A 23,579-nucleotide genomic window follows, 5' to 3' on the forward strand; every position below is an offset into this window, starting at 1 on the left:
GTGTGTGTGTGTGTGTGTGTGTGTGTGTGTGTATATATGGATGTGTGTGTGTGTGTGTGTGTGTGTGTGTGTGTGTGTGTATATATGGATGTGTGTGTGTGTGTGTGTGTGTGTGTGTGTGTGTGTGTGTGTGTGTGTGTGTGTGTGTGTGTGTGTGTGTGTGTGTATATATATATGGATGTGTGTGTGTGTGTGTGTGTATATATATGGATGTGTGTGTGTATACAGTGCATTCAAAAAGTATTCAGACCCCTTGACTTTTCCACATTTTGTTACATTGCAGCCTTATTCTAAAATTGATTGTATTGTTTTTTTCCCACATCAAAAGCTAAAACAGGTTTTTAGAAATTTTAGCTAATTTATAAAATAAAATAAAAAATGAAATATCACATTTAAATAAATATTCAGACCCTTTACTCAGGACTTTGTTGAACACCTTTGGCAGCGATTCCAGCCTCAAGTCTTCTTGGGTATGACGCTACAAGCTTGGCACACCTGTATTGGGGGAGTTTCTCCCATTCTTCTCTGCAGATCCTCTCAAGCTCTGTCAGGTTGGATGGGGAGTGTCGCTGCACAGATATTTTCAGGTCTCTCCAGAGATGTTCGATCAGGTTCAAGTCCGGGTTCTGGCTGGGCTACTCAAGGACATTCAGAGACTTGTCCCAAAGTCACTCCTGCGTTGTCTTGGCTGTGTGCTTAGGGTCGTTGTCCTGTTGGATGATGAACCTTCGCCCCCAGTCTGAGGTCCTGAGCGCTCTGGAGCAGGTTTTCATCAAGGATCTCTCTATACTTTGCTCAGTTCAGACCAGAGAATCTTGTTTGTCATGGTCTGAGTTTATTTAGGTGTCTTTTGGAAAACTCCAAGCGGGCTGTCATGTGCTTTTTACTAAAGTGGCTTCCATCTGGCCACTCTACCATAAAGACCTGATTGTGGTGCTGCAGAGATGGTTGTCCTTCTGGAAGGTTCTCCCATCTCCATAGAGGAACTCTGGAGCTCTTTCAGAGTGACCACTGGGTTCATGGTCACCTCCCTGACCAGGACTCTTCTCCCCCATTTGTGGACCTTAAATGCTGCAGAAATGTTTTGGTACCCTTCCCCAGATCTGTGCCTCGACACAATCCTGTCTCGGAGCTCTACGGACAATTCCTTCAACCTCATGGTTTGGTTTTTGCTCTGACATGCACTGTCAACTGTGGGACCTTATATAGACAGGTGTGTGTCTTTCCAAATCATGTCCAATCAATTGAATTTACCACAGGTGGACTCCAATCAAGATGTAGAAACATCTCAAGGATGATCAATAGAAACAGGATGCACCTGATCTCAATTTCGAGTCTCATTGAGAAGGGTCTGAATACCTATGTAAATTATGTATGTATGTATGTATGTATGTATGTGTGTGTGTGTGTGTGTGTGTGTGTGTGTGTGTGTGTGTGTGTGTGTGTGTGTGTGTGTATATCTGTTTATATGTATATGTGTTCGTATGTGTGTGTGTATTTGTGTGTGTGTGTATATGGTGTGCATATGTGTGTGTGTGTATATGTGTGTGTGTGTGTGGTGTGCATATGTGTGTGTGTGTGTGTGTGTGTGTATGGTGTGTATATGGTGTGTATATGGTGTGTATATGGTGTGTGTGTGTGTATATGGTGTGTGTGTGTATATGGTGTGTGTGTGTATATGGTGTGTGTGTATATGGTGTGTGTGTATATGGTGTGTGTGTGTGCATATGGTGTGTGTGTATATGGTGTGTGTGTGTGTATATGGTGTGTGTGTATATGGTGTGTGTGTGTGTATATGGTGTGTGTGTATATGGTGTGTGTGTGTATATGGTGTGTGTGTATATGGTGTGTGTGTATATGGTGTGTGTGTGTCTTCGTGTAGTAATTACACCGGTAGATCTGAGGTCTCAAGTCTGTGTGTGTGCGTGAGAGTGTGTGTGCGCATGTGTGTGCGTGAGAGTGTATGTGCGTATGTGTGTGCGTGACAGTGTGTGTGTGTGTGTGCGTGTGTGTGTGTGTTTGTATATATGTGTGTGTGTGTATATCTGTTTGTATGTCTTTGTGTGTGTGTGTGACAGTGTGTGTGTATATGGTGTGTGGTGTGTATATGGTGTGTGTGTAGATGGTGTGTGTGTGTGTATATGGTGTGTGTGTATATGGTGGGTGTGTATATGGTGTGTGTGTATATGGTGTGTGTGTGTATATGGTGTGTGTGTATATGGTGTGTGTGGTGTGTATATGGTGTGTGTGTATATGGTGTGTGTGTGTATATGGTGTGTGTGTGTGTGTATATGGTGGGTGTGTATATGGTGTGTGTGTATATGGTGTGTGTGTGTATATGGTGTGTGTGTATATGGTGTGTGGTGTGTATATGGTGTGTGTGTGTATATGGTGTGTGTGTATATGGTGTGTGTGTGTGTATATGGTGGGTGTGTGTATGGTGTGTGTGTATATGGTGTGTGTGTGTGTTAGTAGTAATAGTAGTAGTAGTAATTACAGTAGTAATTACACCGGTAGATTTGAGGTCTCAAGTCTGTGTGTGTGCGTGAGAGTGTGTGTGCGCGTGTGTGTGCGTGAGAGTGTATGTGCGCATGTGTGTGCGTGACTGTGTGTGTGTGCGTGTGTGTGTGTGTTTGTATATATGTGTGTGTGTGAATATCTGTTTGTATGTATATGTGTGTGTGTGTGACAGTGTGTGTGTTTGTGTGCGTGTGTGTGTGCGTTTGTATTATTGTGTGTGTGTGTATATCTGTTTGTATGTATATGTGTGTGTCTATATCTGTTTGTATGTATATGTGTGTGTGTGTGACAGTGTGTGTTTGACAGTGTGCGTCATTCTCTCTACTAACCCTGCTTCATGGTGAACTTGTGGACCTCCTTGGCGAAGTACTCCTCCTCTTCATCCAGTGTGTGTGTGGTGGGCTGTGGCTGTAGTTTCTGCTCCTCACTGAGCTCCACGGTGCTGTTGTAGAGAGAGAGCAACGCTACAGGGATCTCCTTCCCTGCTCCCGCCTGCTCCTCCTCCGGCTCCTTGGGCATCCTCAGCTTGGAGAGGATCTGTCCCCTGATCGCCTCGATGCGTTTCTTCTTAACCAGCTCCAGGTCCAGAGTCTTACAGGTGGACATGCTGCTCACGCTGCCCGCCAAGCACAGCGCCGCCAGGCACGTAAGGACCAAACACACCAGTCTCATGGTCCGTCTGTTCTGCTTCTCAACACCTTTCTCCTTCAGTGCTCTTTTTTCCTCTCTCCCCCCTCTCTCTCTCTCTCTCCCTCTCTCTCTGTCTCTCTCTCTCTCTCTCCCTCTCTCTCTGTCTCTCTCTGTGTGTCTTTGTCTCTGTCTCTCTCTGTCTCTCTCTCTCTGTCTCTCTCTGTCTCTCTCTGTCTGTCTCCCTCTCTCTCTCTCTCTCTCTCTCTCTCTCTCTCTCTGTCTTTCTCTCTCTCTCTCTCCCCCCCCCTCAGAGAACAGTGAATCAGTCAGAGTGTAAGTGTGACTGACGCAAGGTGTTTACAGACCAGAACAATTAAAGGTGTGTGGTGATGAAGAGAGTCCCTCAGCCTAATGCCCCCACACTGCTGCGGTGACTGCTGTTATTGCTGGTGTGAAAATCACCTGAGTCTCCTCTGAGTCACGAAGGGAGAACCCCAGACAGACAGACAGCCTTGTGACTCAGCCTCAAGTAGATTTCGTTTTTAAATGTAAAAAAAAAAAAAAAAAAAAAGTCCGGTAGAAAGGAGAGTGACGTCTACGATGCTGAAACACGACCAGGTGGAGAGAGAGTTGTCAAACAGAACAGCTAGAATCTAGTGACTGTCACCACAACAACAAAAACAACCCAGCCACCCCAGAAAAAAAGCTATCTGGTTCCACCTCAGTATAACTTCAATCTTGTGTTAATCTAGGATAATATATGCAGACGTTCTTACAGCACATAGAGCTGACTGGGCTTTATCTTTACAAGCTCTCAGAGAGTCACAACGGTCACACAACACAACGGACTGGTCACACAACACAACACAAAGGACTGGTCACACAACACAACGGACTGGTCACACAACACAACGGACTGGTCACACAACACAACGGACTGGTCACACAACACAACGGACTGGTCACACAACACAACACAACGGACTGGTCACACAACACAACGGACTGGTCACACAACACAACGGACTGGTCACACAACACGGACTGGTCACACAACACAACACAACGGACTGGTCACACAACACAACACAACGGTCTGGTCACACAACACAACGGACTGGTCACACAACACAACGGACTGGTCACACAACACAACACAACGGACTGGTCACACAACACAACACAACGGACTGGTCACACAACACAACGGACTGGTCACACAACACAACACAACGGACTGGTCACACAACACAACGGACTGGTCACACAACACAACGGACTGGTCACACAACACAACACAACGGACTGGTCACACAACACAACGGACTGGTCACACAACACAACGGACTGGTCACACAACACAACGGACGGGTCACACAACACAACAGACTGGTCACACAACACAACGGACTGGTCACACAACACAACGGACTGGTCACACAACACAACGGACTGGTCACACAACACAACGGACTGGTCACACAACACGGACTGGTCACACAACACAACACAACGGACTGGTCACACAACACAACGGACTGGTCACACAACACAACGGACGGGTCACACAACACAACAGACTGGTCACACAACACAACACAACGGACTGGTCATTGAGTCTGTTCAAACAGCCAAACCCTGTCCTGCAGCTAGTAACTCCACACAACACATACCGCTCTGCCTGCTCTGTGTTCCTCTGGACGGTGCCTAAACAAAGAGAAGGTAGGGACCGAGGTACTGAACCTGTTTCAACAAGGACAGAGATTCTATAAACTAGAGCAGAAAGACGAGTAGAGATGTTCACAATACCCCGCTAGTTGACCATAAGAAAAATGACTTGACGCATAAAACCAGGACGGATCTCTTTGTCGATGAAAGAAAAGTAAGAAATGAACAGACCAGACCAGCGCGCGTCGGTTGGGAAGGTGAGTGATGGTACGAGCCCGAGCCTGGTTAGATAGAGATAAAAACTCTCACTTCACACACTGCCACAGTGATCAGATTGCAGGGTCTCTTTTTGGCCACTTCCCTCACTGCTCTGCCCGTTTATCTCTCCTGTTCTTTACGTCCTCTCTCTCTCTTTACGCTCTCTTTCTCTCTCTCTATGTTCTCTCTACTGCTTCTCACTAGGAGTGAAAACGTTTCTCTCTCTCTATGTTCTCTCTACTGCTTCTCACTAGGAGTGAAAACGTTTCTCTCTCTCTATGTTCTCTCTACTGCTTCTCACTAGGAGTGAAAACGTTTCTCTCTCTCTTTCTTGTCCTCTGTCAGAACATGCGTGTTGCTACCTCCCTCTATTTAACTCTCCCCCTATTCCCTCTCTCTCTCTCTCTCTTTCCCTCCCTCTCTCTCTCTCTCTCTCTTTTTACCAGCACCGTCTCTGTCTCTACAAGTCAGAGCTCGCTGGTGACAAAATTATTTGTGTTCCACTAAACTCTAAGACTCCCTGTTCTCTCTCTCTCTCTCTCTCTCTCTCTCTCCCTCTCTCTCTCTGTCTCTGTCTTTCTCTTGTATTTTTTTCTAGTTTCTGTTACTTCTCTAATAGAGCGTATTTCTCCGCCCAGGAAATGAGGTTAACGGCTGCTGTGTAAAACATCTGCTGTTAAAGAGACTGCTGTTGCCTGTATATCTCTACCTTTGTCTTTTTTAACACTCTTTGAATAAAGGGTTCCAAAACCCTCTGTCCACATAGGATAACTTTTTTTGGGTTCCAGGAAGAACTATATTGGGTTTTATGTGGAACCCTCTGTGTAATGGGTTCTACATGGAACTCAAAATGATTTTTCCTACGGGAACAGCCAAAGAACCCTGTTCTCTCTCTCTCTCTCTCTCTCTCTATACCTCTTCTCTCTCTCTCTCTATACCTCTTCTCTCGCTCGCTCTCTCTCTCTCTCTCTCTCTCTCTCTCTCTCTCTCTCTATACCTCTTCTCTCTCTCTCTCTCTCTCTCTATACCTCTTCTCTCTCTCTCTCTCTTTCTCTCTCTCTCTCTCCCTCTCCCTCTCCCTCTCTCTCTCTCTCTCTCTCTCTCTATACCTCTTCTCTCTCTCTCTCTCTCTCTCTCTCTTTCTCTCTCTTTAACTCTCTCTCGCCCCCCTCCCCTCTCTCTAACACACAGTCTCTTAACTGTCTGGCAATGTACTAGTGCTGATGGACAAGTCAACAAGGTTTGCATGGCACCAGTGTCTGGCCAGCTGACCACCTGTATTCACCTAGCGCCAGTGGAGATGACAGTCTGCCAGGCATACAGAGAGAGTTGCTCCACTCAGACCAACTGACTGACTGACAGACACAGTGAGAGAGAGCTGCTCCACTCAGACCGACTGACTGACTGACAGACAGAGAGAGAGAGAGCTGCTCCACTCAGACCAACTGACTGACTGACAGACAGAGAGAGAGCTGCTCCACTCAGACCGACTGACTGACTGACAGACAGAGAGAGAGAGAGAGCTGCTCCACTCAGACCGACTGACTGACTGACTGACAGACAGAGAGAGAGAGAGCTGCTCCACTCAGACCGACTGACTGACTGACAGACAGAGAGAGAGAGAGCTGCTCCACTCAGACCGACTGACTGACTGACAGACAGAGAGAGAGGGACCAAACCCTCCACTCCTTCACTAATCTAGATGAAGGACCCAACCCTCCACTCTTTCACTAATCTAGAGGAGGACCCAAACCCTCCACTCCTTCACAAATCTAGAAGAGGACCCAACCCTCCACTCCTTCACTAACCGAGGGGAGGACCCAACCCTTCACTCCTTCACTAACCGAGGGGAGGACACAACCCTCCACTCCTTCACTAATCTAGAGGAGGACACAACCCTCCACTCTTTCACTAATCTAGAGGACCCAACCCTAAACTCATTCACTAATCTAGTGGAGGACCCAACCCTCCACTCTTTCACTAATCTAGAGGAGGACCCAACCCTCCACTCCTTCACTAACCGAGGGGAGGACCCAACCCTTCACTCCTTCACTAACCGAGGGGAGGACACAACCCTCCACTCCTTCACTAATCTAGAGGAAGACCCAACCCTCCACTCCTTCACTAACCCAGAGGAGGACCCAGCCCTCCACTACTTCACTAATCTAGAGGTGGACCCAACCCTTCACTCCTTCACTAATAAGGGGAGGACCCAACCCTCCACTCCTTCACTAACTGAGGGAAGGTCCCAACCCTTCACTCCTTCACTAATCTAGAGGAGGACCGAACCCTTCACCCCTTCACTAATCTAGCGGAGGACCCAACCATCCAGTCCTTCACTAATCTAGAGGAGGACCAAACCCTCCACTCTTTCACTAATCTAGAGGAGGACCCAACCCTTCACTTAGTCACTAATCTAGAGGAGGACCCAACCCTCCACTCCTTCACTAACTGAGGGAAGGTCCCAACCCTCTACTCCTTCACAAACCAAGGGAAGGACCCAAACCTCCACTCCTTCACTAAACTAGAGGAGGACTCAACCCTCCAATCCTTCACTAAACTAGAGGAGGACCCAACCCTTCACTCCTTCACTAACCTTGAGGAGGACCCAACCCTTCACTCATTCACTAACCTTAGGGGAGGACCCAATCTTTCAGTCCTTCACTAATCTAGAGGAGGACCCAAACCTCCACTCTTTCACTAATCTAGAGGAGGACACAACCCTCCGCTCATTCACTAACCTAGAGGAGGATCCAACCCTTCACTCCTTCACTAATCTAGAGGAGGACCGAACCCTCCAATCCTTCACTATTCTGGAGGAGGACCGAGTCCTTCACCTTTTCACTAATCTAGAGGAAGACCCAACCTTCCGATCCTTCACTAATCTAGAGGAGGACCAAACCCTCTACTCTTTCACTAATCTAGAGGAGGACCCAACCCTTCACTTAGTCACTAATCTAGAGCAGGACCCAACCCCCCACTCCTTCACTAATCTAGAGCACCCAACCCTCCACTCCTTCACTAATCTAGAGGAGGACCCAACCCTTCACTCCTTCACTAATCTAGAGGAGGACCCAACCCTCCACTACTTCACTAACCAAGGGAAGGACCCAACCCTCCAATCCTTCACTAATCTAGAAGAGGACTCAACCCTCCACTCCTTCACTAAACTAGAGGAGGACCCAACCCTCCACTCTTTCACTAACCTAGAGGAGGACCCAACCCTCCACACCTTCGCAAAGGTAGAGGAGGACCCAACCCTCCACTCCTTCACTAACCGAGGGAAGGACCCAACCCTCCACTCCTTCACTAAACTAGGGAAGGACCCAACCCTTCACTAATCTAGAGAAGGACCGCTCCCTCCACTCCTTAAATAATCTAGAGGAGGACCCAACCATCTACTCCTCCACTAACCCAGAGGAGGACCCAACCCTCCACTCCTTCACTAACCTAGGGAAGGACCCAACCCTCCAATCCTTCACTAATTTAGAGGACCCAAACCTCAATTTCTTTACTAATCTAGAGGACCCAAACCTCAATTTCTTTACTAGTCTAGAGGAGGACCCAACCCTTCACTCCTTCACTATTCTAGAGGAGGACCCAACCCTCCACTCCTTCACTAACCTAGGGAGGACCCAACCCTCCAATCCATCACTAATCTAGAGGAGGACCCAACCCTCCAATCCTTCACTAATCTAGAGGACCCAAACCTCAATTTCTTTACTAATCTAGAGGAGGACCCAACCCTTCACCCCTTCACTATTCTAGAGGAGGACCCAACCCTCCACTCCTTCACTAATCTAGAGGGGAACCCAACCCTCCACTCCTTCACTAAAATAGAGGAGGACCCAACCCTCCACTTATTCACTAACCTAGAGGAGGACCCAACCCTCCACTTCTTCACTAATCTAGAGGAGGACCCAACCCTCCACTCCTTCACTAATCTAGAGGAGAACCCAACCCTCCACTCCTTCACTAAAATAGAGAAGGACCCAACCCTCCACTTATTCACTAACCTAGAGGAGGACCCAACCCTCCACTCCTTCACTAATCTAGAGGAGGACTCAACCCTCCACTCCTTCACGAAACTAGAGGAGGACCCAACCCTCCACTCATTCACTAACCTAGAGGAGGACCCAACCCTCCACTCATTCACTAACCTAGAGGAGGACCCAACCCTTCACTCCTTCACTAACCTAGTGGAGAACCCAACACTCCACTCCTTCACTAACCTAGAGGAGGACCCAACCCTCCACTCCTTCACTAAACTAGAGCAGGACCCAACACTCCACTCTTTCACTAATCTAGGGGAGAACCCAAGCCTTCACTAAACTAAAGGAGGACCCAACCCTTCACTCCTTCACTAACCTAGAGGAGAACCCAACACTCCACACCTTCACTAACCAAGAGGAGGACTCAACCCTCCACTAGTTCACTAACCTAGATGAGGACCCAACCCTCCACTCCTTCACTAAACTAGAGCAGGACCCAACCCTCCACTCTTTCACTAATCTAGAGGACCCAACCCTCCACTCCTTCACTAATCTAGGGGAGAACCCAAGCCTTCACTCAACTAGGGGAGGACTGAACCCTTCACTAATCTAGAGGAGGACCCAACCCTCCACTCCTTCACTAATCTAGGGGAGGACGCAACCCTTCACTAAACTAGAGGAGGTCCCAACCCTCCATTCCATCACTAATCTAGTGGAGGACCGAACCCTCCAATCCTTCACAAATCTAGAGGAGGACCGAACAGTTCACCTTTTCTCTAATCGAGAGGAGGACCCAACCCTCCACTCCTTCACTAACCTAGGGAAGGACCCAACCCTCCAAACCTTCACTAATCTAGAGGAGGACCCAAACCTCCAATCCTTCACTAATCTAGAGGACCCAAACCTCAATTTCTTTACTAATCTAGAGGAGGACCCAACCCTTCACTCCTTCACTATTCTAGAGGAGGACCCAACCCTCCACTCCTTCACTAACCTAGTGGAGAACCCAAACCTCCACTTCTTTACTAATCTAGAGGAGGACCCAACCCTTCACTCCTTCACTACTCTAGAGGAGGACCCAATCCTCCACTCCTTCACTAACCTGGAGGAGGACGCAACCCTCCACTCCTTCACTATCCTAGAGGACCCAACCCTGCACTCCTTCACTAAACTAGAGGAGAACCCAACCCTCCACTCCTTCACTAATCTAGAGGAGAACCCAACCCTCCACTCCTTCACTAAACTAGAGGAGGACCCAACCCTCCACTTATTCACTAACCTAGAGGAGGACCCAACCCTCCACTCCTTCACTAATCTAGAGGAGGACCCAACTCTCCACTCCTTCACTAAACTAGAGGAGGACCCAACCCTCCACTCATTCACTAACCTAGAGGAGGACCCAACCCTCCACTCATTCACTAACCTAGAGGAGGACCCAACCCTTTACTCCTTCACTAACCTAGAGGAGAACCCAACACTCCACTCCTTCACTAACCTAGAGGAGGACCCAACCCTCCACTCCTTCACTAACCTAATTGAGGACCCAACCCTCGACTCCTTCACTAAATTAGAGCAGGACCCAACCCTCCACTCTTTCACTAATCTAGAGGACCCAACCCTCCACTCCTTCACTAATCTAGGGGAGAACCCTAGCCTTCACTAAACTAGGGGAGGACTGAACCCTTCACTAATCTAGAGGAGGACCCAACCCTCCACTCCTTCACTAATCTAGTGGAGGACGCAACCCTTCACTAAACTAGAGGAGGTCCCAACCCTCCATTCCATCACTAATCTAGAGGAGGACCGAACCATCCAATACTTCACTAATCTAGAGGAGGACCGAACAGTTCACCTTTTCTCTAATCTAGAGGAGGACCGAACCCTCCTCTCCTTCACTAACCAAGAGAAGGACCCAACCCTCCAATTATTCACTAATCTAGAGGAGGACCCAACCCTCCACTCCTTCACTAATCTAGAGGACCCAAACCTCCACTTCTTTACTAATCTAGAGGAGGACCCAACCCTTCACTCCTTCACTAACCTAGGGAAGGACCCAACCCTTCATTAACCTAGAGGAGGACCAAAACCTCCACTCCTTTACTAATCTAAAGGAGGACCCAACCCTTCACTCCTTCACTAATCTAGAGGAGGACCCAACCCTCCACTCCTTCACTAATCAAGAGGAGGACCCAACCCTCCACTCCTTCACTAACCTAGTGGAGGACCCAACCCTCCTATCCTTCACTAACCTAGGGAAGGTCCCAACCCTTCACTAACCTAGAGAAGGACCCAACCCTCCAGTCTTTCACTAATCTAGAGGAGGACCCAACCCTCCACTCCTTCACTAATCTAGAGGAGGACCCGACCCCCCACTTCTTCACTAACCCAGAGGAGGACCCAACCCTGCACTCCTTCTCTATCATAGAGGACCCAATCCTGCACTCCTTCACTAAACTAGAGGAGGACCCAACCCTCCACTCCTTCACTAAACTAAAGGAGGACCCAACCCTACACTCCTTCAGTAAACTAGAGGAGGACCCAACCCTCCACTCATTCACTAACCTAGTGGAGGACCCAACCCTCCACTCCGTCACTAATCTAGAAGAGGACCCAACCCTCCACTCCTTCACTAACCTAGTGGAGGACACAACCCTCCTATCCTTCACTAAACTAGAGGAGGACCCAACCCTCCACTCCTTCACTTACCTAGTGGAGGACCCAACCCTCCTATCCTTCACTAACCTAGGGAAGGACCCAACCCTTCACTCCTTCACTAAACTAGAGGAGGACCCAACCCTCCACTCCTTCACTAAACTAAAGGAGGACCCAACCCGCCACTCCTTCACTAAACTAAAGGAGGACCCAACCCTCCCCTCCTTCACTAAACTAAAGGAGGACCCAACCCTCCACTCCTTCACTAAACTAAAGGAGGACCCAACCCTCCACTCCTTCACTAAACTAAAAGAGGACCCAACCCTCCACTCCTTCACTAAACTAGAGGAGGACCCAACCCTCCACTCATTCACTAACCTAGAGGAGGACCCAACCCTCCACTCTTTCACTAACCAAGAGGAGTACCCAACCCTCCACTCCTTCACTAAACTAAAGGAGGACCCAACCCTCCACTCCTTCACTAAACTAGAGGAGGACCCAACCCTCAATTCATTCACTAAATTAAAAGAGGATCCAACCCTCCACTCCTTCACTAAACTAGAGGAGGACCCAACCCTCCACTCCTTCACTAACCGAGAGGAGGACCCAACCGTCCACTCCTTCACTAAACTAAAGGAGGACCCAACCCTCCACTTCTTCACTAAACTAAAGGAGGACCCAACCCTCCACTCATTCACTAACCTAGAGGTGGACCCAACCCTCCACTCCTTCACTAACCTAGAGGAGGACCTGACCCCCCACTTCTTCACTAACCCAGAGGAGGACCCAACCCTGCACTCCTTCTCTATCATAGAGGACCCAATCCTGCACTCCTTCACTAAACTAGAGGAGGACCCAACCCTCCCCTCCTACACTAAACTAAAGGAGGACCCAACCCTACACTCCTTCAGTAATCTAGAGGAGGACCCAACCCTCCACTCATTCACTAACCTAGAGGAGTACCCAACCCTCCACTCCTTCACTAATCTAGAAGAGGACCTAACCCTCCACTCCTTCACTAATCTAGAGGAGGACCCAACCCTTCACTCCTTCACTAATCTAGAGGAGGACCCAACCCTCCACTCATTCACTAACATAGAGGAGGACCCAACCCTCCACTCCTTCACTAATCTAGAGAAGGACGCAACCCTCCACTCCTTCACTAACCTAGTGGAGGACCCAACCCTCCTATCCTTCACAAACCTAGGGAAGGACCCAACCCTTCACTCCTTCAATAAACTAGAGGAAGACCCAACCCTCCACTCCTTCACTAAACTAAAGGAGGACCCAACCCGCCACTCCTTCACTAAACTAAAGGAGGACCCAACCCTCCACTCCTTCACTAAACTAAAGGAGGACCCAACCCTCCACTCCTTCACTAAACTAAAGGAGGACCCAACCCTCAACTCCTTCACTAAACTAAAGGAGGACCAAACCCTCCACTCCTTCACTAAACTAGAGGAGGATCCAACCCTCCACTCATTCACTAACCTATAGGAGGACCCAATCCTCCACTCCTTCACTAAACTAAATTAGGACCCAACCCTCCACTCCTTCACTAAACTAGAGGAGGACCCAACCCTCCACTCATTCACTAAACTAAAGGAGGACCCAACCCTCCACTCCTTCACTAAACTAGAGGAGGACCCAACCCTCCACTCCTTCACTAAACTAAAGGAGGACCCAACCCTCCACTCCTTCACTAAACTAAAGGAGGACCCAACCCTCCACTCCTTCACTAAACTAAAAGAGGACCCAACCCTCCACTCCTTCACTAAACTAGAGGAGGACCCAACCCTCCACTCATTCACTAACCTAGAGGAGGACCCAACCCTCCACTCTTTCACTAACCAAGAGGAGTACCCAACCCTCCACTCCTTCACTAAACTAAAGGAGGACCCAACCCTCCACTCCTTCACTAAACTAGAGGAGGACCCAACCCTCAATTCATTCACTAAATTAAAGGAGGATCCAACCCTCCACTCCTTCACTAAACTAAAGGAGGACCCAACCCTCCACTCCTTCACTAACCGAGAGGAGGACCCAACCGTCCACTCCTTCACTAAACTAAAGGAGGACCCAACCCTCCACTTCTTCACTAAACTAAAGGAGGACCCAACCCTCCACTCATTCACTAACCTAGAGGTGGACCCAACCCTCCACTCCTTCACTAACCTAGAGGAGGACCTGACCCCCCACTTCTTCACTAACCCAGAGGAGGACCCAACCCTGCACTCCTTCTCTATCATAGAGGACCCAATCCTGCACTCCTTCACTAAACTAGAGGAGGACCCAACCCTCCCCTCCTACACTAAACTAAAGGAGGACCCAACCCTACACTCCTTCAGTAATCTAGAGGAGGACCCAACCCTCCACTCATTCACTAACCTAGAGGAGTACCCAACCCTCCACTCCTTCACTAATCTAGAAGAGGACCTAACCCTCCACTCCTTCACTAATCTAGAGGAGGACCCAACCCTTCACTCCTTCACTAATCTAGAGGAGGACCCAACCCTCCACTCATTCACTAACATAGAGGAGGACCCAACCCTCCACTCCTTCACTAATCTAGAGAAGGACGCAACCCTCCACTCCTTCACTAACCTAGTGGAGGACCCAACCCTCCTATCCTTCACAAACCTAGGGAAGGACCCAACCCTTCACTCCTTCAATAAACTAGAGGAAGACCCAACCCTCCACTCCTTCACTAAACTAAAGGAGGACCCAACCCGCCACTCCTTCACTAAACTAAAGGAGGACCCAACCCTCCACTCCTTCACTAAACTAAAGGAGGACCCAACCCTCCACTCCTTCACTAAACTAAAGGAGGACCCAACCCTCAACTCCTTCACTAAACTAAAGGAGGACCAAACCCTCCACTCCTTCACTAAACTAGAGGAGGATCCAACCCTCCACTCATTCACTAACCTATAGGAGGACCCAATCCTCCACTCCTTCACTAAACTAAATTAGGACCCAACCCTCCACTCCTTCACTAAACTAGAGGAGGACCCAACCCTCCACTCATTCACTAAACTAAAGGAGGACCCAACCCTCCACTCCTTCACTAAACTAGAGGAGGACCCAACCCTCCACTCCTTCACTAAACTAAAGGAGGACCCAACCCTCCACTCCTTCACTAAACTAAAGGAGGACCCAACCCTCCACTCCTTCACTAAACTAAAAGAGGACCCAACCCTCCACTCCTTCACTAAACTAGAGGAGGACCCAACCCTCCACTCATTCACTAACCTAGAGGAGGACCCAACCCTCCACTCTTTCACTAACCAAGAGGAGTACCCAACCCTCCACTCCTTCACTAAACTAAAGGAGGACCCAACCCTCCACTCCTTCACTAAACTAGAGGAGGACCCAACCCTCAATTAATTCACTAAATTAAAGGAGGATCCAACCCTCCACTCCTTCACTAAACTAGAGGAGGACCCAACCCTCCACTCCTTCACTAACCGAGAGGAGGACCCAACCGTCCACTCCTTCACTAAACTAAAGGAGGACCCAACCCTCCACTTCTTCACTAAACTAAAGGAGGACCCAACCCTCCACTCATTCACTAACCTAGAGGTGGACCCAACCCTCCACTCCTTCACTAACCTAGAGGAGGACCTGACCCCCCACTTCTTCACTAACCCAGAGGAGGACCCAACCCTGCACTCCTTCTCTATCATAGAGGACCCAATCCTGCACTCCTTCACTAAACTAGAGGAGGACCCAACCCTCCCCTCCTACACTAAACTAAAGGAGGACCCAACCCTACACTCCTTCAGTAATCTAGAGGAGGACCCAACCCTCCACTCATTCACTAACCTAGAGGAGTACCCAACCCTCCACTCCTTCACTAATCTAGAAGAGGACCTAACCCTCCACTCCTTCACTAATCTAGAGGAGGACCCAACCCTTCACTCCTTCACTAATCTAGAGGAGGACCCAACCCTCCACTCATTCACTAACATAGAGGAGGACCCAACCCTCCACTCCTTCACTAATCTAGAGGAGGACGCAACCCTCCACTCCTTCACTAACCTAGTGGAGGACCCATCCCTCCTATCCTTCACAAACCTAGGGAAGGACCCAACCCTTCACTCCTTCAATAAACTAGAGGAAGACCCAACCCTCCACTCCTTCACTAAACTAAAGGAGGACCCAACCCGCCACTCCTTCACTAAACTAAAGGAGGACCCAACCCTCCACTCCTTCACTAAACTAAAGGAGGACCCAACCCTCCACTCCTTCACTAAACTAAAGGAGGACCCAACCCTCAACTCCTTCACTAAACTAAAGGAGGACCAAACCCTCCACTCCTTCACTAAACTAGAGGAGGATCCAACCCTCCACTCATTCACTAACCTATAGGAGGACCCAATCCTCCACTCCTTCACTAAACTAAATTAGGACCCAACCCTCCACTCCTTCACTAAACTAGAGGAGGACCCAACCCTCCACTCATTCACTAAACTAAAGGAGGACCCAACCCTCCACTCCTTCACTAAACTAGAGGAGGACCCAACCCTCCACTCCTTCACTAAACTAAAGGAGGACCCAACCCTCCACTCCTTCACTAAACTAAAGGAGGACCCAACCCTCCACACCTTCACTAAACTAGAGGAGGACCCAACCCTACACTCCATCACTAAACTAGAGGAGGACCCAACCCTCCACTCATTCACTAACCTAGAGGAGGACCCAACCCTCCACTCCTTCACTAACCAAGAGGAGTACCCAACCCTCCACTCCTTCACTAAACTAAAGGAGGACCCAACCCTCCACTCCTTCACTAAACTAAAGGAGGACCCAACCCTCCACTCCTTCACTAAAATAGAGGAGGACCCAACCCTCCGCTCATTCACTAAACTAAAGGAGGACCCAACCCTCCACTCCTTCACTAAACTTGAGGAGGACCCAACCCTCCACTCCTACACTAACCGAGAGGAGGACCCAACCCTCCACTCCTTCACTAAACTAAAGGAGGACCCAACCCTACACTCCTTCACTAAACTAAAGGAGGACCCAACCCTCCACTCATTCACTAACCTAGAGGAGGACCCAACCCTCCACTCCTTCACTAACCTAGAGGAGGACCCGACCCCCCACTTCTTCACTAACCCAGAGGAGGACCCAACCCTGCACTCCTTCTCTATCATAGAGGACCTAATCCTGCACTCCTTCACTAAACTAGAGGAGGACCCAACCCTCCCCTCCTACACTAAACTAAAGGAGGACCCAACCCTACACTCCTTCCGCAAACTAGAGGAGGACCCAACCCTCCACTCCTTCACTAATCTAGAGGAGGACGCAACCCTCCACTCCTTCACTGACCTAGTGGAGGACCCAACCCTCCTATCCTTCACAAACCTAGGGAAGGACCCAACCCTTCACTCCTTCACTAAACTAGAGGAAGACCCAACCCTCCACTCCTTCACTAAACTAAAGGAGGACCCAACCCGCCACTCCTTCACTAAACTAAAGGAGGACCCAACCCTCCACTCCTTCACTAAACTAAAGGAGGACCCAACCCTCCACTCCTTCACTAAACTAAAGGAGGACCAAACCCTCCAGTCCTTCACTAATCTAGAGGAGGATCCAACCCTCCACTCATTCACTAACCTAGAGGAGGACCCAACCCTCCAATCCTTCACTAAACTAAATTAGGACCCAACTCTCCACTCCTTCACTAAACTAGAGGAGGACCCAACCCTCCACTCATTCACTAAACTAAAGGAGGACCCAACCCTCCACTCCTTCACTAAACTAGAGGAGGACCCAACCCTCCACTCCTTCACTAAACGAGAGGAGGACCCAACCCTCCACTCCTTCACTAAACTAAAGGAGGACCCAACCCTCCACTCCTTCACTAAACTAAAGGAGGACCCAACCCTCCACACCTTCACTAAACTAGAGGAGGACCCAACCCTCCCCTCCTTCACTAAACTAAAGGAGGACCAAACCCTCCAGTCCTTCACTAATCTAGAGGAGGATCCAACCCTCCACTCATTCACTAACCTAGAGGAGGACCCAACCCTCCACTCCTTCACTAAACTAAATTAGGACCCAACCCTCCACTCCTTCACTAAACTAGAGGAGGACCCAACCCTCCACTCATTCACTAAACTAAAGGAGGACCCAACCCTCCACTCCTTCACTAAACTAGAGGAGGACCCAACCCTCCACTCCTTCACTAAACGAGAGGAGGACCCAACCCTCCACTCCTTCACTAAACTAAAGGAGGACCCAACCCTCCACTCCTTCACTAAACTAAAGGAGGACCCAACCCTCCACACCTTCACTAACCTAGTGGAGGACCCAACCCTCCTATCCTTCACAAACCTAGGGAAGGACCCAACCCTTCACCCCTTCACTAAACTAGAGGAGGACCCAACCCTCCACTCCTTCACTAAACCAAAGGAGGACCCAACCCGCCACTCCTTCACTAAACTAAAGGAGGACCCAACCCTCCACTCCTTCACTAAACTAAAGGAGGACCCAACCCTCCACTCATTCACTAACCTAGAGGAGGACCCAACCCTCCACTCCTTCACTAACCAAGAGGAGTACCCAACCCTCCACTCCTTCACTAAACTAAAGGAGGACCCAACCCTCCACTCCTTCACTAAACTAAAGGAGGACCCAATCCTCCACTCCTTCACTAAACTAGAGGAGGACCCAACCCTCCGCTCATTCACTAAACTAAAGGAGGACCCAACCCTCCACTCCTTCACTGACCTAGTGGAGGACCCAACCCTCCTATCCTTCACAAACCTAGGGAAGGACCCAACCCTTCACTCCTTCACTAAACTAGAGGAAGACCCAACCCTCCACTCCTTCACTAAACTAAAGGAGGACCCAACCCGCCACTCCTTCACTAAACTAAAGGAGGACCCAACCCTCCACTCCTTCACTAAACTAAAGGAGGACCCAACCCTCCACTCCTTCACTAAACTAAAGGAGGACCCAACCCTCCACTCCTTCACTAAACTAAAGGAGGACCAAACCCTCCACTCCTTCACTAATCTAGAGGAGGATCCAACCCTCCACTCATTCACTAACCTAGAGGAGGACCCAACCCTCCACTCCTTCACTAAACTAAATTAGGACCCAACCCTCCACTCCTTCACTAAACTAGAGGAGGACCCAACCCTCCACTCATTCACTAAACTAAAGGAGGACCCAACCCTCCACTCCTTCACTAAACTAGAGGAGGACCCAACCCTCCACTCCTTCACTAAACGAGAGGAGGACCCAACCCTCCACTCCTTCACTAAACTAAAGGAGGACCCAACCCTCCACTCCTTCACTAAACTAAAGGAGGACCCAACCCTCCACACCTTCACTAACCTAGTGGAGGACCCAACCCTCCTATCCTTCACAAACCTAGGGAAGGACCCAACCCTTCACTCCTTCACTAAACTAGAGGAGGACCCAACCCTCCACTCCTTCACTAAACCAAAGGAGGACCCAACCCGCCACTCCTTCACTAAACTAAAGGAGGACCCAACCCTCCACTCCTTCACTAAACTAAAGGAGGACCCAACCCTCCACTCATTCACTAACCTAGAGGAGGACCCAACCCTCCACTCCTTCACTAACCAAGAGGAGTACCCAACCCTCCACTCCTTCACTAAACTAAAGGAGGACCCAACCCTCCACTCCTTCACTAAACTAAAGGAGGACCCAACCCTCCACTCCTTCACTAAACTAGAGGAGGACCCAACCCTCCGCTCATTCACTAAACTAAAGGAGGACCCAACCCTCCACTCCTTCACTGACCTAGAGGAGGACCCAACCCTCCTATCCTTCACAAACCTAGGGAAGGACCCAACCCTTCACTCCTTCACTAAACTAGAGGAAGACCCAACCCTCCACTCCTTCACTAAACTAAAGGAGGACCCAACCCGCCACTCCTTCACTAAACTAAAGGAGGACCCAACCCTCCACTCCTTCACTAAACTAAAGGAGGACCCAACCCTCCACTCCTTCACTAAACTAAAGGAGGACCCAACCCTCCACTCCTTCACTAAACTAAAGGAGGACCAAACCCTCCACTCCTTCACTAATCTAGAGGAGGATCCAACCCTCCACTCATTCACTAACCTAGAGGAGGACCCAACCCTCCACTCCTTCACTAAACTAAATTAGGACCCAACCCTCCACTCCTTCACTAAACTAGAGGAGGACCCAACCCTCCACTCATTCACTAAACTAAAGGAGGACCCAACCCTCCACTCCTTCACTAAACTAGAGGAGGACCCAACCCTCCCCTCCTTCACTAAACTAAAGGAGGACCCAACCCTCCACTCCTTCACTAAACCAGAGGAGGACCCAACCCTCCACTCCTTCACTAACCGAGAGGAGGACCCAACCCTCCACTCCTTCACTAAACTAAAGGAGGACCCAACCCTCCACTCCTTCACTAAACTAAAGGAGGACCCAACCCTCCACTCATTCACTAACCTAGAGGAGGACCCAACCCTCCACTACTTCACTAACCTAGAGGAGGACCCGACCCCCCACTTCTTCACTAACCAAGAGGAGGACCCAACCCTGCACTCCTTCTCTATCATAGAGGACCCAATCCTGCACTCCTTCACTAAACTTGAGGAGGACCCAACCCTCCCCTCCTTCACTAAACTAAAGGAGGACCCAACCCTCCTATCCTTCACAAACCTAGGGAAGGACCCAACCCTTCACTCCTTCACTAAACTAGAGGAGGACCCAACCCTCCACTCCTTCACTAAACTAAAGGAGGACCCAACCCGCCACTCCTTCACTAAACAAAAGGAGGACCCAACCCTTCACTCCTTCACTAAACTAAAGGAGGACCCAACCCTCCACTCCTTCACTAAACTAAAGGAGGACCCAACCCTCCACTCCTTCACTAAACTAAAGGAGGACCCAACCCTCCACTCCTTCACTAAACTAGAGGAGGACCCAACCCTCCACTCCTTCACTAACCTAGAGGAGGACCCAACCCTCCACTCCTTCACTAAACAAGAGGAGTACCCAACCCTCCACTCCTTCACTAAACTAAAGGAGGACCCAACCCTCCACTCCTTCACTAAACTAAAGGAGGACCCAACCCTCCACTCCTTCACTAAACTAGAGGAGGACCCAACCCTCCACTCATTCACGAAACTAAAGGAGGACCCAACCCTCCTCTCATTCACTAAACTAGAGGAGGACCCAACCCTCCACTCCTTCACTAACCGAGAGGAGGACCCAACCCTCCACTCCTTCACTAAACTAAAGGAGGACCCAACCCTCCACTCCTTCACTAAACTAAAGGAGGACCCAACCCTCCACTCATTCACTAACCTAGAGGAGGACCCAACCCTCCACTACTTCACTAACCTAGAGGAGGACCCGACCCCCCACTTCTTCACTAACCCAGAGGAGGACCCAATCCTGCACTCCTTCTCTATCATAGAGGACCCAATCCTGCACTCCTTCACAAACCTAAAGAAGGACCAAACCCTCCACTCCTTCACTAAACTAGAGGAGGACCCAACCCTCCACTCCTTCACTAATCTAGAAGAGGACCTAACCCTCCACTCCTTCACTAATCTAGAGGAGGACCCAACCCTTCACTCCTTCACTAATCTAGAGGAGGACCCAACCCTCCACTCATTCACTAACCTAGAGGAGGACCCAACCCTCCACTCCTTCACTAATCTAGAGGAGGACGCAACCATCCACTCCTTCACTAACCTAGTGGAGGACCCAACCCTCCTATCCTTCACAAACCTAGGGAAGGACCCAACCCTTCACTCCTTCACTAAACTAGAGGAAGACCCAACCCTCCACTCCTTCACTAAACTAAAGGAGGACCCAACCCGCCACTCCTTCACTAAACTAAAGGAGGACCCAACCCTCCACTCCTTCACTAAACTAAAGGAGGACCCAACCCTCCACTCCTTCACTAAACTAAAGGAGGACCCAACCCTCCACTCCTTCACTAAACTAAAGGAGGACCAAACCCTCCACTCCTTCACTAATCTAGAGGAGGATCCAACCCTCCACTCATTCACTAACCTAGAGGAGGACCCAACCCTCCACTCCTTCACTAAACTAAATTAGGACCCAACCCTCCACTCCTTCACTAAACTAGAGGAGGACCCAACCCTCCACTCATTCACTAAACTAAAGGAGGACCCAACCCTCCACTCCTTCACTAAACTAGAGGAGGACCCAACCCTCCACTCCTTCACTAAACGAGAGGAGGACCCAACCCTCCACTCCTTCACTAAACTAAAGGAGGACCCAACCCTCCACTCCTTCACTAAACTAAAGGAGGACCCAACCCTCCACACCTTCACTAAACTAGAGGAGGACCCAACCCTCCCCTCCTTCACTAAACTAAAGGAGGACCCAACCCTACACTCCTTCAGTAAACTAGAGGAGGACCCAACCCTCCACTCATTCACTAACCTAGAGGAGTACCCAACCCTCCACTCCTTCACTAATCTAGAAGAGGACCTAACCCTCCACTCCTTCACTAATCTAGAGGAGGACGCAACCCTTCACTCCTTCACTAATCTAGAGGAGGACCCAACCCTCCACTCATTCACTAACCTAGAGGAGGACCCAACCCTCCACTCCTTCACTAATCTAGAGGAGGACGCAACCGTCCACTCCTTCACTAACCTAGTGGAGGACCCAACCCTCCTATCCTTCACAAACCTAGGGAAGGACCCAACCCTTCACTCCTTCACTAAACTAGAGGAGGACCCAACCCTCCACTCCTTCACTAAACCAAAGGAGGACCCAACCCGCCACTCCTTCACTAAACTAAAGGAGGACCCAACCCTCCACTCATTCACGAAACTAAAGGAGGACCCAACCCTCCTCTCATTCACTAAACTAGAGGAGGACCCAACCCTCCACTCCTTCACTAACCGAGAGGAGGACCCAACCCTCCACTCCTTCACTAAACTAAAGGAGGACCCAACCCTCCACTCCTTCACTAAACTAAAGGAGGACCCAACCCTCCACTCATTCACTAACCTAGAGGAGGACCCAACCCTCCACTACTTCACTAACCTAGAGGAGGACCCGACCCCCCACTTCTTCACTAACCCAGAGGAGGACCCAATCCTGCACTCCTTCTCTATCATAGAGGACCCAATCCTGCACTCCTTCACAAACCTAAAGAAGGACCAAACCCTCCACTCCTTCACTAAACTAGAGGAGGACCCAACCCTCCACTCCTTCACTAATCTAGAAGAGGACCTAACCCTCCACTCCTTCACTAATCTAGAGGAGGACCCAACCCTTCACTCCTTCACTAATCTAGAGGAGGACCCAACCCTCCACTCATTCACTAACCTAGAGGAGGACCCAACCCTCCACTCCTTCACTAATCTAGAGGAGGACGCAACCATCCACTCCTTCACTAACCTAGTGGAGGACCCAACCCTCCTATCCTTCACAAACCTAGGGAAGGACCCAACCCTTCACTCCTTCACTAAACTAGAGGAAGACCCAACCCTCCACTCCTTCACTAAACTAAAGGAGGACCCAACCCGCCACTCCTTCACTAAACTAAAGGAGGACCCAACCCTCCACTCCTTCACTAAACTAAAGGAGGACCCAACCCTCCACTCCTTCACTAAACTAAAGGAGGACCCAACCCTCCACTCCTTCACTAAACTAAAGGAGGACCAAACCCTCCACTCCTTCACTAATCTAGAGGAGGATCCAACCCTCCACTCATTCACTAACCTAGAGGAGGACCCAACCCTCCACTCCTTCACTAAACTAAATTAGGACCCAACCCTCCACTCCTTCACTAAACTAGAGGAGGACCCAACCCTCCACTCATTCACTAAACTAAAGGAGGACCCAACC

At 49.6% G+C, this 23,579-nt stretch overlaps 1 protein-coding gene across 2 annotated transcripts in view; it reads right to left on the minus strand.

Moving 5' to 3' along the window:
• The window catches only part of tgfb1a (transforming growth factor, beta 1a), a 50,908-nt gene extending 45,234 nt beyond the window's left edge, over positions 1-5,674 (minus strand). For both annotated transcript variants that reach the window (XM_090218988.1, XM_036961610.2), the window contains exon 1: positions 2,850-5,674. In XM_090218988.1, the coding sequence (XP_090075114.1) occupies positions 2,850-3,192 (343 nt within the window). In that variant the 5' untranslated portion in view covers positions 3,193-5,674. The remainder of the gene's footprint in view (positions 1-2,849) is intronic.
• Between the last annotated feature and the right edge of the window lie 17,905 nt (positions 5,675-23,579).

Source organism: Oncorhynchus mykiss, chromosome 24 (assembly GCF_057628025.1).
Source record: "Oncorhynchus mykiss isolate SJ-2025 chromosome 24, ASM5762802v1, whole genome shotgun sequence".
In the NCBI taxonomy this organism is placed as follows: Eukaryota; Metazoa; Chordata; class Actinopteri; order Salmoniformes; family Salmonidae; genus Oncorhynchus; species Oncorhynchus mykiss.